The sequence below is a fragment of the Lampetra planeri genome, chromosome 49 (genome assembly GCF_965212315.1).
Source record: "Lampetra planeri chromosome 49, kcLamPlan1.2.h2, whole genome shotgun sequence".
Classification (NCBI taxonomy): domain Eukaryota; kingdom Metazoa; phylum Chordata; class Hyperoartia; order Petromyzontiformes; family Petromyzontidae; genus Lampetra; species Lampetra planeri.
The window spans coordinates 3057787-3072676 of NC_136155.1; the positions used below are offsets into that span (position 1 = coordinate 3057787).

General features: G+C 51.7%; 2 protein-coding genes across 6 annotated transcripts in view; both read right to left on the bottom strand.

The window, feature by feature from the left end:
* The window catches only part of PIP5KL1 (phosphatidylinositol-4-phosphate 5-kinase like 1), a 33773-nt gene extending 24453 nt beyond the window's left edge, over window positions 1-9320 (bottom strand). The window contains exon 1 of the mRNA XM_078615989.1: window positions 9128-9320. Within this exon, the coding sequence (XP_078472115.1) occupies window positions 9128-9148 (21 nt within the window). The 5' untranslated portion in view covers window positions 9149-9320. The remainder of the gene's footprint in view (window positions 1-9127) is intronic.
* A 1434-nt stretch (window positions 9321-10754) lies between these two features.
* The window catches only part of EEIG1 (estrogen-induced osteoclastogenesis regulator 1), a 45965-nt gene continuing 41829 nt past the window's right edge, over window positions 10755-14890 (bottom strand). For 3 of the 5 annotated variants that reach the window (XM_078616155.1, XM_078616154.1, XM_078616152.1), the window contains exon 11: window positions 10755-14479. In XM_078616155.1, the coding sequence (XP_078472281.1) occupies window positions 14422-14479 (58 nt within the window). In that variant the 3' untranslated portion in view covers window positions 10755-14421. The remainder of the gene's footprint in view (window positions 14480-14890) is intronic. The other 2 variants (XR_013588473.1, XM_078616153.1) reach the window with 2 other exon arrangements.

Here is a 14890-nt window from a genome sequence, read left to right on the forward strand (position 1 = left end):
TCTACCACCATCTCTACCACCATCTCTACCACCATCACCACCACTATCATCACCACCATCACTATCATCATCACCATCATCACTATCATCACCATCAACACCACTATCATCACCGTCATCACCACCACCATCACCACCACCATCATTATCACCACCACCATCACTATCACCACCACCATCACTACCACCATCACTATCACCACTACCACCACCACCATCACCACCATCATCAACACCACTATCATCATCACCAAAATCACCACCATCACCACCACTATCAACATCATCACCACCATTATCATCACCATCATCATCACCACCATCACCACCATCACCACAACCGCCATCACCCGCGACTGCAGCCTGACGAACTGTGACGAGTTTAAATCCTCGAGTCCGAGTGAAGGCACAGACCGAGATAATCCGGTAACGTTACCAGACACTGCGGTGCACTGTGCACGACCAAGCCGGGAATCGGCCGTGTTCGCATTGACCACGAATCACCCAGTCCACTCGACTTGGCTGATACATTGTGGGCTCAGCACCGCTTCAGGTATCACCCGCCCCTGACCTTTAGCCGGCGGTTGAGAATTGAACTCGGGTCGCCGAACTGAACAGCGCAGCGCGCAAACCGCTGCGCCACCGCTCCCCGTTAACCGCCCCCCCACCCCGCCTGTAACGAGAACGATGCTCGCGATGATGAGTGGCACGCGCGACCCTTACCGACATTGCTGCTTCTCGACGTTCCGCAAAACCTTGTCCGATCCGCCGAGCCTCCTCGATCCTCGCTGGCCAGCAGATCCGACTCAAGCGCTTACCATGAACACCGCTCGCTACCTTCTCCCCACCCCACCCCACTCCGTCTCGTCTAAGCAGACATCTCTCTCTCTCTCCCCCCCCCGTTGTCGTTCCGTTCCCGCGCCGAGTTTAAAATTATCGCCAGCGAGTCGCGTTTCTCTTCGACGCTCGCTGCCAAAGCCCGCTTTAGTCGGAGGGCGAGGGCGCAACTGGTAAGGGGAGCTCGGCAGAAATAGCCCGTGGCGCGCGCACTCCCGTTGATGATCACCTCCAGAAATTTCCCCCAAAAAATAATAAAAAAAAATAAAAACGACCTCCCCGCGCTGCTGTGTGTGTCAGCGCACTCGGACGCGCGCGGCGGAGTGCCGCGCGAATTATTCCGGGCGCGCGTTGGCGCCGCCGATCCGGTGTCAACGGTTTTTTTTTTGTTTGACCGACGACGTCAACCCCCTAAGCAATCTCCGTTTCTCGCAGAAACACGAAGCTGCCGACCCCCCCCCCCCCCCCGGTGGGGAGGGAGAGGGGGGTTGGTACGAGATGACGGCGAATGGAACGTGCGGATTACATCATATACAAAGGACGGCGGTGACTCGAATAAAATGTTGAGGGAGGGGAGGGCAGGGGGCTCAGGAGGTGATAGTGGTGAGCGTTCGAATCCAGGTTTCAGCCACTGCCCGTGATAAAACTGGGTTCTAGAGTGTGGCGAGTTGATGGTATCAAAAAAAGTTAAAAAACTTTTCAAGAGGCAGAACCCACACAAAGCAGCTGGGCCGGACTCCGTCTCTCCAGCCACCCTCAGGCACTGCGCGGACCAGCTGTCCCCAGTGTTCACCAACATCTTTACCACCTCCATGGAGACATGTCATGTACCAGCCTGTCTCAAGTCCTCCATCATCATTCCAGTGCCCAAAAAGCCAAGGCCAACAGGATTAAATGATTACAGACCAATCGCCCTTACCTCCGTGGTAATGAAGTCTTTTGAGCGCCTGGTCCTTGCATACCTCAAAGCCATCACAGACCCTCTACTGGACCCCCTTCAGTTTGCCTACAGAGCCAACAGGTCTGTGGATGATGCAGTTAACATGGCCCTCCACTTCACCCTACAGCATCTGGACTCCGCAGCATCCTACGCCAGGATCCTGTTTGTGGACTTTAGCTCGGCTTTTAACACCATCATTCCTAGCCTGCTTCAGGACAAGCTCTCCCTGCTGAACGTGCCAGACTCCACCTGCAGATGGATCACAGACTTCCTGTCTGACAGGAAGCAGTGTGTCAAACTGGGATCACAAGTTTCTGCCTCCAGGTCAATTAGCACCGGATCTCCTCAGGGCTGCGTCCTTTCCCCTCTGCTATTCACCCTGTACACCAACAGCTGCACCTCCAGTCACCAGTCCGTCAAACTGTTGAAGTTTGCGGACGACACCACCCTCATTGGGCTCATCTCTGATGGGGATGAGTCTGACTATAGGAGGGAAGCTGACAACCTGGTGACCAGGTGTAGCCAGAACAACCTGGAGCTCAATGCTCTTAAGACAGAGATGGTTGTGGACTTCAGGAAGAATTCAGCCGCACTCACCCCCATCACCCTGTGCGACTCCCCAGTGAACAATGTTGAGTCCTTCCGCTTCCTGGGCACTATTCTTTCCCAGGACCTCAAGTGGGAACTGAACATCAGCTCCCTTATCAAGAGAGCTCAACAGAGAATGTACTTCCTACGGCAGCTGAAGAAATTTTATCTGCCAAAGACAATGATGGTGTGCTTCTATACAGCCATCATTGAGTCCATCCTCACCTCCTCCATCACCGTCTGGTACGCTGCTGCCACTGCCAAGGACAAGAGCAGACTGCAGCGTATCATCCGCACTGCTGAGAAGGTGATTGGCTGTAATCTACCAACCCTTGAGGACCTGCACACTTTGAGAACCCTGAGGCGAGCGAGGAAGATTGTGGACGATTCCTCGCACCCTGGATACTCTCTGTTCCAGCTACTCCCCTCCTGCAGAAGGCTGCGGTCCATCAAGACCAAAACCTCACGTCATAAAAACAGTTTTTTCCCATCCGCTGTTGGCCTCCTCAACAAGGCCAAGGGCTTAAAATGACTTTTACACTTAAAATGACTGTTACACTTACTATAACATTTTATCTACATAATTACACCTTTCCATACTTACAACGTGTAATCTTATTTGTATTTTTGTATTTTAAGATTGTTTAATACGGCTAATTAACATTTTACATTTCGCATTTTATAAGGTCTACTTATTCATAATTTTAAAGATTTTAGCCCTTTAGTATTACTTATACTTTGTAACGTTAGTATAGTTAGAGTGTATACCTTTTATATAAGTTAAGATTCCTACTTGTTCAATGTATGCACCGTCCCGCCATAGTGAATTCCTTGTCTGTGCAAACTTACATGGCGATTAAAACCGTTTCTGATTCTGATTCTGATCAGCCCGCACGCAAAAAAACCCACATCACATTAAATCTGACTGTGCTTTATTTGGCTAAATTCCAGATTTGGCAATGAAATACCGTATTGGTTTAACTGCCATTCTATGAACATTACTCTCATATGCAGAGTGGGTGAGGCAGCACTTCTCCGTACTGTACTATGTGGACCAGAGGATTACTAGGAGGGATGTCAGAGATAGATCCATCACATCCACTTCCACGGGCCGTTCTCCAACACAGAGGGTTGCACTGCTCCATTAATGGATTCCTCATCTCATAACGCCGACAGCGAAATCGGAATAAAATTGGGGAAGGGTAAAGAATATAAAGCCAGCGGCTATGAATGCTAAAATGGGTTCTCGTCTCTGTCGCAGTTCTATGGTTGGGGCAAGTCTCGCCGTAGGACAATCACTGTCGAATTGGCAGCAAGCGACAATTGGAAACAAATCCAAGCAGCTACCGTGAGGACGCGACGTTACCAATCGGCATGGGGCTTGGGCTTGGTCAGGATTCATGGGGGGGGGGGGAGATTCCCAGGGTACACTCGGGTTGTGGAGGCAAGCGGTGGTGGTGCTGGCCTCCATCAAGAGGGCCCTCTCCTTTGTGGCCTCAAACTCAGGACAAGGACATCGAGTGTCGTGGCAGTGCTCGGGTTGTGGAGGCAAGCGGTGATAGTGCTGGCCTCCATCAAGAGGGCCCTCTCCTTTGTGGCCTCAAACTCAGGACAAGGACATCGAGTGTCGTTGCAGTGTTCGGGTTGTGGAGGCAAGCGGTGGTAGTGCTGGTCTCCATCAAGAGGGCTCTCTCCTTTGTGGCCTCAAACTCAGGACAAGGACATCGAGTGTCGTTGCAGTGTTCCACATCGCAGTGCTGCTTGCCAGAGCACTGGCTGCAATTACCGAGCCGGGAAAGCCTCGCTTTCTCAGGAGGGTCCTGCTACAATGGCATGTTTGGCTAATTGCGTTAAATTTGGAGTTTGGATTTGTGCGCGGGATATAACCGGAGGACCTGGAGAAACCCCAGCACCGCGCTGCTGTACACGAGGGGGTGGCACTCAGCGCCGTCATCTCCTGGCCACACCTCGCAGCCACCACGCCTACAACACCTGGCAAGCCTTGGCGGCAGTGACCCATCGGAGTGCTAACCAGGCTCAACACTGCTTAGCTTGTAGGGATTTTATGAGATCGGGCACATTTAGGGGAACAAAAAATCCAGCAGTGGATTGACAAAGAGATCTGCGCGTACAATGACCGGTTACATCTGACGCACACTGCAAAACTCTGGCAACTGCTGATACGCAGTGCAGCGGTCCTCAACAGCAGTGCTGGCCAGGTTTATTGCAGATACGCGAATCCTAAACAAAAGGCTATTTGCATTTACATATGACCGCCGTAATACAGATCGCGAAAGCCTACGTGTTTAACCAAACACGATCGCCGCTCGTTTCTAAAACTGCACCGTGACTTGGCTTTTTAAAAAAAATTCTTTTTTTTTTAAAGGGAATTTTGTCGACCGGTCAGCTGAGACCCCGAGCGTCCCATTATTACCCCGACACTCTGACCCCCCTCGGCCCGCGCCGTGAACGTGAACGTGATGTTTGCGGTGGAAATGCGCGCAAGCACCTTGCAAAACACATGGCGGCGAGCCATTGTGTTTGCCCGTATTGTCTCCCGCCCCTGCCCCCAGCCACCCCGCGGGGCCCGTTTCACCCAAAACAGCGTGCGAAGCAAGAGAACAAAGATAACCGGACAGCCGCAGAGCGCGAGATCATCGCGTTCGCAACCGGCGGCGCCCGAGCCACCAAATTGACGAAAATGCCGAGCGCGCCGGTAACGCGTCCATTGCAAGCAAAGCAGCGTGGTGTTGTCCCATGGGGGACAGCGATCATGCCCCCCCGCCCCCCACCTACTCGCTCCACAGTTACATCACCGAGCGGTTTAGAAGGTGACAGGGCGTGGGTGGGGGGGGTTTCCACTGCAAAATCCGAGCCGTGCCGCTGACGTCACACGCAATGAACGAGACGCGTGTGGACGATGCATGTTCGACTTCTTTCACACCGTACGTAGCCAAACCGTGCTAATCGGAGGTGTGGGGGAAGGACAACAAACGAGACACGCCGCTTCCTCACGACGTCACACACCACGAGCGAGTCATTTAGCCCCTTCCCTGGCCCTGCTTGGCCCCGACACAAATTCAGACGTCTTGTGAAGCCAGCTCGCTCATCGTGGCGTGCGGCAATCAACCAGTGGAAAACCACCCGTACCGGTGAGGGCCTCGCGCTGGCTCGGATGTGCCAGTGCAGACGGGCAGATAGCCAACCCAAGACGACAGCTGCCAATTCTGGCAGGAGCCCGAATTATGCGTGCCTCGTGGGCAGCCCTGGAATCTCTACCGGTCTTCTTCGTCGCGTACCCTTGTCCAACCTATACGGGTCTCTTCCCCAATATTCTGCACAGGCCACCGCGTCTGGTGTTGGCATTGTCAATTCTTGAGGAAGTGCATCGTGGTGCTGCATGGCATCTCGGGAGACGATCCATCGTGTGATCTGTGAACATTCTCGATTCATTGCAGAATTCTTCTTGGACAAATTTCGCAAACGACGGATATAAGGTGACCCCTCACCCCCCTCCCCCATGAATCAGAAAAACATATGAATAACGATAGGAGATACACAACAAACACTTACTTTAAGAATAATTAAAATGTTTTAATGCCAGTGTTAAAATAAATTAAATTACCCCATGCGTCCTGATTTTTGGGCCACTCAAACACACGTGGCAGATGGCGCCACTCGGGCGTGTAGCGACCGCACAATGCGAGCGTGACGATCAACATTGTTCGCGAATTTTTCTCCGTTTAAATGAGCATCAATTTTACATGAGATGGGTGCACCCAACACCAGGTGTTGGTTTATGAATTTAGCAGGTGCTGGACTCAGTTGCAGTGACTGATCAAAGACAGGTATTGATATAATATATAATTATATACACACGCGCGCGCTCACACACGGTTCAGGAGGTTACCTAAAGTCAGATGTATCTTGATACGATACATCGCACGCTTTCGTTATTCAGGCTTGTGCCACGTTATATAACCAAAATATTATAACGCGATTCGACATCGCTTGTAAAATGTATAATGGATCTCTGTCTTCCTTGTGGTGTAATAAGAAAAGCTCGCGATGAAAGTGAATTCCTGCTGCTTACAATGAGACGCGTTTGGGGCATCGGGGCTCCTTATTCTGCGTACAGCCTCTGTGCAATTTCGTGGCCTCTTTCCCCAACCCACAAGCCCCTACAATAAACAACCTCGCCCTGCACCATTGGAACCTCATTTGCCAGTAAAAATATGATAATTGGTTTTTTACCCTTCTATCTGGCTACAAAACTGACACCTTTTTACAAGGAGTCATATTTGCATAGACCACAATACCTGCAGTCATAATGCAAACAAAAAACACAACTCTGATAATGTGCACTGTCCTTGAAGTTGATTGGTCCACACCCGAGACAGCTTTCCTTAGAGCCTAGTCTCACATGGGTTGGACCAGATTACGCCAAAAAGGTATTGTGGTCTATGCAAACATGACTCCTTGTAAAAAGGTGTCAGTTTTGTTGCCAGATAGAAGGGTAAAAAACCAATTATCAATTATCAACCTCGCCCTGCTTCAGAAGCGCGTTAATTTACTCTTATCACATCTATTACAACTTCGAAAGTGCAGTTTGCTGCTGCTCGTCCGACGGTTTTTCCCCGTTTGTGTCCGGGCGCAGCAAGTGGGTGGGTCTCAACGGTCTAATTCAGGGGTCAGAAACCTGCGTCTCTTTGAGGTTGACCTCGTGACGTTACTTATCAAGGACCGTCTCGCGTGTTCACCCACGCGCATTGGCGGATCTTGAAATATTGAGACTGAGTTTTTATCTTTTTACACGCTTTTATTGAATTCACTCAACTGTTGTATCCTCAAATCTTGCAACCCGATTTTAACCCACTTCCCAATGTCGTATCGACTGCAAACTTGGTATACGTATGTCATACTGATGGCAATACTATATTCTATCATTGAAAATAATATATATATATTTTTAAGCAATCTTTTTGAAATCTTGGGTCTAATTGTCCACGCTCAACTGACGTTGGCTGTAAATCACCACAGTCCCTTACGTTATGGCAATCTTCGGGGCCACTTCCTGGAGTCGTGGAGTTCTGCCATTACTCGTACGGTACATTTAATTAAAGCGTGTTTAAAAAAAAGTATTTTGAAATATTACTCATTTTTACTTACCAAAGTCGAACCAAAAAAATGTCTCTTCTCGTTACTTTGGGTTGCCGACCCCTTGGTCTAAACAAAGGGCATTTAATCATCAGTTGGGGTCATCAGACACCGCGAGGTGACATTGACACCGTGGCAAAAAAAATGTCGCAATGAAATTTCCACGCAACGTGCAACAACGTCATGGGAGTGTTGAGTGGACCCCACCTCTCCGCTCTGTCGCTCATCACCTGGAACAGCTGCCCCTGCATCCACTCCTGCTGTAGCTGTAGCTGCTACTGCTGCTGCTACTGCAGCGGCAGAAATAACCTTTGACTGCTCAGTGAGTGGTGGGTGACTCATCGGACTGGTGTGCCCCAACAGATCAGCTTTCCCAGCCATGGCGTCAGCCACTTTAATATCAGTCGACAGTCTACATTATAGACAGGCTACAGTCTATATTATAGACTGCCAGTACACTCACCAAACTTTATATCCAGGCTACAGTATACATTATAGACTGCCAGTACACTCACCAAACTTAATAATCATTGCTACAGTCTACATTATAGACTGCCAGTACACTCACCAAACTTTATATCCAGGCTACAGTATACATTATAGACTGCCAGTACACTCACCAAACTTAATAACCATTGCTACAGTCTACATTATAGACTGCCAGTACACTCACCAAACTTAATATCCAGGCTACAGTCTACATTATAGACTGCCAGTACACTCACCAAACTTAATAACCATTGCTACAGTCTACATTATAGACTGCCAGTACACTCACCAAACTTAATATCCAGGCTACAGTCTACATTATAGACTGCCAGAACACTCACCAAACTTAATAACCATTGCTACAGTCTACATTATAAACTGCCAGTACACTCAACAAACTTAATATCCAGGCTACAGTATACATTATAGACTGCCAGTACACTCACCCAGCCGAATAACCATTGCTACAGTATACATTATAGACTACCAGTACACTCACCAAACGTATTAACCATTGCTACAGTCTACATTATAGATTGCCAGCACACTCACTCCGATTAAGAACCAGGTTACAGTCTACATTCGTGTTTTTTTATTATTGATATTTTATTATTATTCTTTTCACTTTATTTTTAATTATAATTTTTCTATCTACGTGACTTTCCCGAAAGAGCCATAGAATATGAATTCCTGCAGTCACGAAAGTTTTAAGTCAAAATTTAAGCTGTGTAGAGTTGGTCAGACAAGACTCGTTCGTGTAGGGCTTTAGTAACTTATTAATCTTAACTATTACTTAAATAACACCATCACGTAATCTGTATTCCACTTCACTATTCACATATTAAACCACGTGTCTGTTATTTCAATATATTAGCAGCCCACAATATAAACAGCCCCTCTTCAAGAAGAAGTTTTGCCTTGGAGGCCTTACTTGTCAGTTTAGCCTCCACCTTCCAAAGCTTCACAAACTTCACCAAACTCGAACCAACAACTGGACGTCGTGAAAATACTTCATTTAAATTCCCCGTGTGTGCGAGGCGTATACACAAAGCCCCCTGGAGGTCACCCTTCGAAGAGGACTGACGCAGCTTCGTGTCACTGTGCCACGTTGTTTACCTGCGTGGCGCGCGACATCATGTTGCAAGTGCAGCCAGGGCCAAAGTGGGTTCAACGCCGAGCGGGGGAGGCTGCATTTGCCACCGTCAACACAATCTTATTGCCCCATCGATTGTGGCGCGACCAATTATCAACCCCGTCGTTTGTCAATGATCACACACGGGCTCCGCGATTAGCTGAGCACAATGACTTCTCGAACCAATGCACAGTGCACACGTACCCCCCCCCCCCCCCCGATCATTAATAACCACGATTACTTATTGACATTATGATTATAATTTAAATTGCTCATTACAGAAGAAAGGGGGGTTAGTTGGGAAGCAATTAATCGTGAGTGGAAGAATACGTGTGTGTGTGTGTGCAAGTTGGCACAGTAGGGGGCACAGGTGGGGCATCAGCCAGTCGTCTCAGTCAGTCGACCCGTGGCACCTGGGTCTGCCCCGTGACCTCTTGCCAGCGGGCGTTCGACACTTCACATGGCCTCAAGGTGCACATGGCCTGGCACAAGCGTCTTGGTGACGCTTAATTTTTTTGTATGACTAAACAAATTATTTGGCGATGCTACTGCTGCTGCAGTGGCGCACAAGCACAGCCAACAACAACAGCAACTCGTCACAAGCACAGCCAACAACAACAGCAGCTACTCGTCACAGGCACAGCCAACAACAACAACAACAGCAGCAACTCGTCACAAGCACAGCCAACAACAACAGCAGCTACTCGGCACAAGCACAGCCAACAACAACAACAACAGCAGCAACTCGTCACAAGCACAGCCAACAACAACAGCAGCTACTCGTCACAAGCACAGCCAACAACAACAACAGCAGCTCGGCACAAGCACAGCCAACAACAACAACAGCAGCTCGGCACAAGCACAGCCAACAACAACAACAGCAGCTACTCGTCACAAGCACAGCCAACAACAACAACAACAGCAACTCGGCACAAGCACAGCCAACAACAACAGCAGCTACTCGTCACAGGCACAGCCAAGAACAACAACAGCAGCTACTCGGCACAAGCACAGCCAACAACAACAACAGCAGCTACTCGGCACAAGCACAGCCAACAACAACAACTCGGCACCATTCGTCAACAACAACAAACGCCACTGCTCGAAACGTCGCCAATCGTTGTCGTCAGTCAAGAGAGCGCGGGGTCTGAGACGGAGGGATGTCCCGAGAGTATTGACGTGTGTACGAGTAGGTCCTCGCGGACGAGATGAGTCTCACAGACGCCGATTCAGGACAGGGGGCCTCCGTCTCGCCCACGGTGCCGCAGGAACCAAAGTTGGCGTGGTGGGTGGGACGGGGCGAACCGACTCCGACTTGCGCGCGGCCAACTTGCTCTATTCACTGCTGGGCTAGAGCCGTAAGAGGTGGTGTCCGGCCCACACTTCGCTACGCCGCTCGGTTTCTTTTGTCGAAGAGTACCCATCGCTCGCTTCATTGGAACTCTTTGCGCTCCGCGTTTCAAGAGTTTAGGAGCATCATTTCCCCACGACCGAATGTGGCAGAATATAACATCACATTTCATCCACTCAATCCACGCAAAAACCTCAAGCTCCACATGCGTTCTGGGGCAGCGAGGTTTTGTGGGTTAACGCGTCTTTCCAGGACACCAGTCGATTTGTAAGTTATTTTATTTCAGGAATATCAAGGGTGGTCCAACGTTTCGTGACAACGAAGCAGTGGCCATGTAACACAAGACAGACACAACCTATCAGAGTTTAATATCGCATATGACAATCCCATAACCTATTCCCATATACAGTATCTGTTTAGGATATCAGTAGTTTAAATGAACAGAGGGCGGGGTTTAATTTCAGCCAGGTCTGTGTCCGGGGTCACCGACCCGAACAAAAGTATATCCGCACCCGGCACACCACATCCAGTATACCCCGTCGCTTTGCCTGCGGCTACTAGCCGCGTGCCACCTTGTCTTACCACAGCGACACGCGTCAATATCATTGTTCGCGACTGCGCCGTCTCTGCTGCGTTGTGCCGGCAAGTGTCCGGAGGGCGCGAAACGTCGGATTTCGTGCCGGCCAAGGCGCGACATGACCAGAAGAGCGAGCGAGACAGACGCTCGCTCCAAGGTGGACAGATTACAAGTTGCCGCTCGGGTTATTCGATTCCATGCCCTCCGGAGCCGCGTCCGCAGCCGAGCCGACAAAGCTGCTCGATCAAACCCGCTCGCTCGTCGCGTAGCGGAGCGGATCGGGTCACCGAGGAACGTAGCAACCAATCGCCGGCTCGCCGACACGTCGCACCGGCGATGCGAAGCGTCGCTAAGAATCGCCGAGCCAGGCCGACGCTTGACAGCCGCGTCCGCCTCGACCGCGAGAGCGGCAGCGACAGGTTCTGCGCCGCTGCTCCCTGCAACCGGTTGCAGAGACGTGATTGAGTCGCGCGCAATTTGGTTGCACGCGACTCCTCGCTCGCGTGTGGGCCCCGGTTGGTCGATATTGCTCTCGCCGAGTTCTGCGATCGGTAACACGGGAGAGACGGGGGTGTCGCAGTGCAACGCGACGGTGTCAATATAAATCCTCCTTCCCGGTGTCTGAGTCTCAACACATTGAGCCCTCCCCACTAGTAACTACTCCCCCACTAACCCCTCACCCCCCTCTAACGTTGCGTAAACATCGTTTCTGAACCAGCAGAATAGCAAGCGTTTTCTTTTTCTCTCGTCTAGAACATTCCCCAAACTCCGCCACCCTCCGACAACTTTCTCGCGATCTCCATCCCTGTGCCTGCACAGGAACGGGGGACGAGGCTGACAGAGCGCCGCTTAGAAAGCGTAAAACAAAAAAAACTACTGTCGTCGTCACCATCACCACCGTCATCAGCGGCGTTGTGGCCCACAAAGTCGCTGGGACGTCGCCGTCCTCACCAAAACGGCAGAGGCGCTGCCCTGCAATTTTCTGCTCGCGCCACTGCTGGCGGAAGGGCCGTCTTCCCCACAACTCCTGGAGGCAAGCTCCCGAGAGAGAGTCGCTCCGTACAGGTGCTTTGGCCTACTCATCCTCCACGCGGCCCACGTGGGGGGACGAGGTGGGCTTGACCCGCTCCGGAACGGCCACCGCGCGTGGCCTGCCGATGGGACACCCCTCTAGCGGACGCCGCTGTACGCAGCACAGCAAGTAGGACCGGCAGAGGGCTCGGGGACGTCGCTGTAAACAAGACTAACGCACCGACGCTGTCCGTATGCGACGCGCACGCACGCGCGCGCTGAACGTACGCTTACAAATCAACGTTCCCACACGGAATGCCCCACTGTACCGCGGAGCAATAAACAACAGAGAAACAGGTATCACCCAGTCACCGCGATATACGTACAAGCACAGTCGCTACGTAGTGACTGCAGCGGTGTATCCACTGCTTTTTCTTCCACTGCTGACGCTGAATATAAACGGGTGCGCGACCTGTATACGCTTGGTCTCCGCTGCTGAAGACAAGACGGGACGGGTACGTGGCCCTGGCCGTCCGATTGTCCGCGATTACTTAGTGCCACAAACGAGCGGGGAGTAAAATCGCGAATAACAGGACGTGCGACATCGGTCCCCCACATCACCACGTGGTAAGCGGAGCTCTCCTGTGCAAGTAGAAAAAAATAGCCAAAAATTACGCAGGGAAATGCCGCGGTGAGTCTCAAGACTCGTTCACCAGGAGCGTCCTGCAATGGGATGTTTGGCCAAAGCAACGATGACCAAGGAGTGTTCGGCTTCATGTGGGAGAAAGCGTGGAGAGCCCGGAGACAACTCACGTCTACACCAAAGCGGCTGGCAAGGCCCTGGTGATGGTCTCCCATCCGAGTACTAACCAGGCTTAGCTTCTGAGCACACGACGAGGTTGGGCGCAGTCCGGGCAGGTTCGGTCTCTCGCTGGGCTCCCAGATAATTGATCGAAATTCTGGATTCTTGGCACGAGAGGGAAAGTGCATTCATTGGCTTCGGAGAACGCATTCTTCTACCCCCTGTGGAGGCCTTCTACAGGACTTTGGCACCTTGGCACTTGCAGTAGCAAAGGAAAATTGTTTGTGTGTGGAGCACTATGCGCTGCCCACGACACTACCGCTCCACAACAGCCTGTTACAAGCTCTACGGCGACCTTTGTTTTAATATATAAACGCCGAGCAGTAACCCTGCCACCACTCGGCACAATCGGTAGGCAACGGTGAAACTTAAAACGCCTCAAAACGAAAACCCCAAATTTTCGCTGTTGGCTTGAAAAAGCCCCTACGACCCACTTGGTCAAGTCAAAGCGGCCCAATTGTTATTCGTTTAAAAAAAGTTACCTAAACCTCTTGTTACACTCACGTAATTTGTTTTAACCGTTTTACAGTTATCGAGATGAAATGGTAAATTATATTCCAGCTGGCTGGAGCCGGCTTCGACCGGATAAATCCCACATGCCTTTTTCACTGCACAACCGAGCCGTGCCGGGGCCGTGCCGAGCCAGCCTGGCACACGGTTCAACAGGCGCCCGATGGTTTATCCGAGCCGTGCCGTGCCGTGCCACCGACTTCTCGTCCCGTGAACGGGTCGACCCGCTCGTAGACGGCGCGGTTACACGTCACACTTTCTTGACTACTGTAACGTCACACGCATCCAACGCGTCGTTAGCCACGCCCCTGGCCCTGCTTGGCCCCCAGCCAGATTCAGACGTCGTATTGTGAGGCAAGCGGTGGTGTCACGTTTTGGCTCCCTGCTCGGCTCGGCAAACAGCCAGTGAGGAAACAAAACAACTGTACCGTGGCTGGCTCGGCTCAGATGTGCCGGTGGAAAATGCTCACCTGACCTATAGTTTTATTTTACAGAGATCTGTGCTGCTGATAATCACTGCGGCTGGGCATTAACGGCAAGTCCATTGGAGTCGACGCAGCCAGGAGACCCGACCCACTGCCAGAACGGTGGACATTCAAATTTTGGGGATCGACTCATAACCTCATCATCCCACTAAGGCTTCATTAAAGTGAATACATCTTCGTGGGCAACCAAACAGTGGACACGTCGTGCATGGTGTGGCTCCCACCATAGGGATGCGGAATTTCCACCACTGGCTCAGACCGGTGAAAGGAGACGGGGCCGTGACGCTTTTGCTGAAGCCTGTGCCCCCCCGAGGCCCAGCGTCCCGCCGCCCTCGCGTCCGGCGACGTCCAGCGAGCCGCGCGAGGGCGGCAGAGAAGCGGACGTGGCGCTGCCCTCTACCCCCGGGGGCCCACGGGGTCCGTGGGTGGCGTCCGACGCACCCATGAGGAGCCCTCGCCGGTGCCGCCGCCGCCGCCGGCGCTCAGCGTGCGTCTCCGTTCCGGCTGATCACGACCGGCTCGTACGGCCCGGGCGAGATCCTGACAGGCGAGACGGCGCACGGGGACCGGCAGGCATCGTTACGTGCGGGCGCTGCGGTGATGTCACAGCATGTGCAATGCATGATGGGAAGATCGATCGTGGTGTCGCAATCGGGGTTTTGTGTGTGTTTTTTTACACAGTTGCTGGGTGCCGGTCCAAAGGCCCAAAGCGCCGAGCGGCCAGCGATAAACAGTGCTGTCAAAGCTGTTGCAGATGAGAGTGTAACACGTCTCTTGAACTGAGCGAGGGTTTTGTTATGAGAGCTTTGGGGGAACAGAGACGATGGAAAGGAATTCCAGAGTGCAGCGGTGCGAGGGAAGAAGCGGAGTCGGTGAGTGCTTGTGTCAGTGGGTGAGTAAGTGGGTGGGGAGTGGGCGAGTGAGTGTGTTAGTGGTTGAATGAGTGGGTAA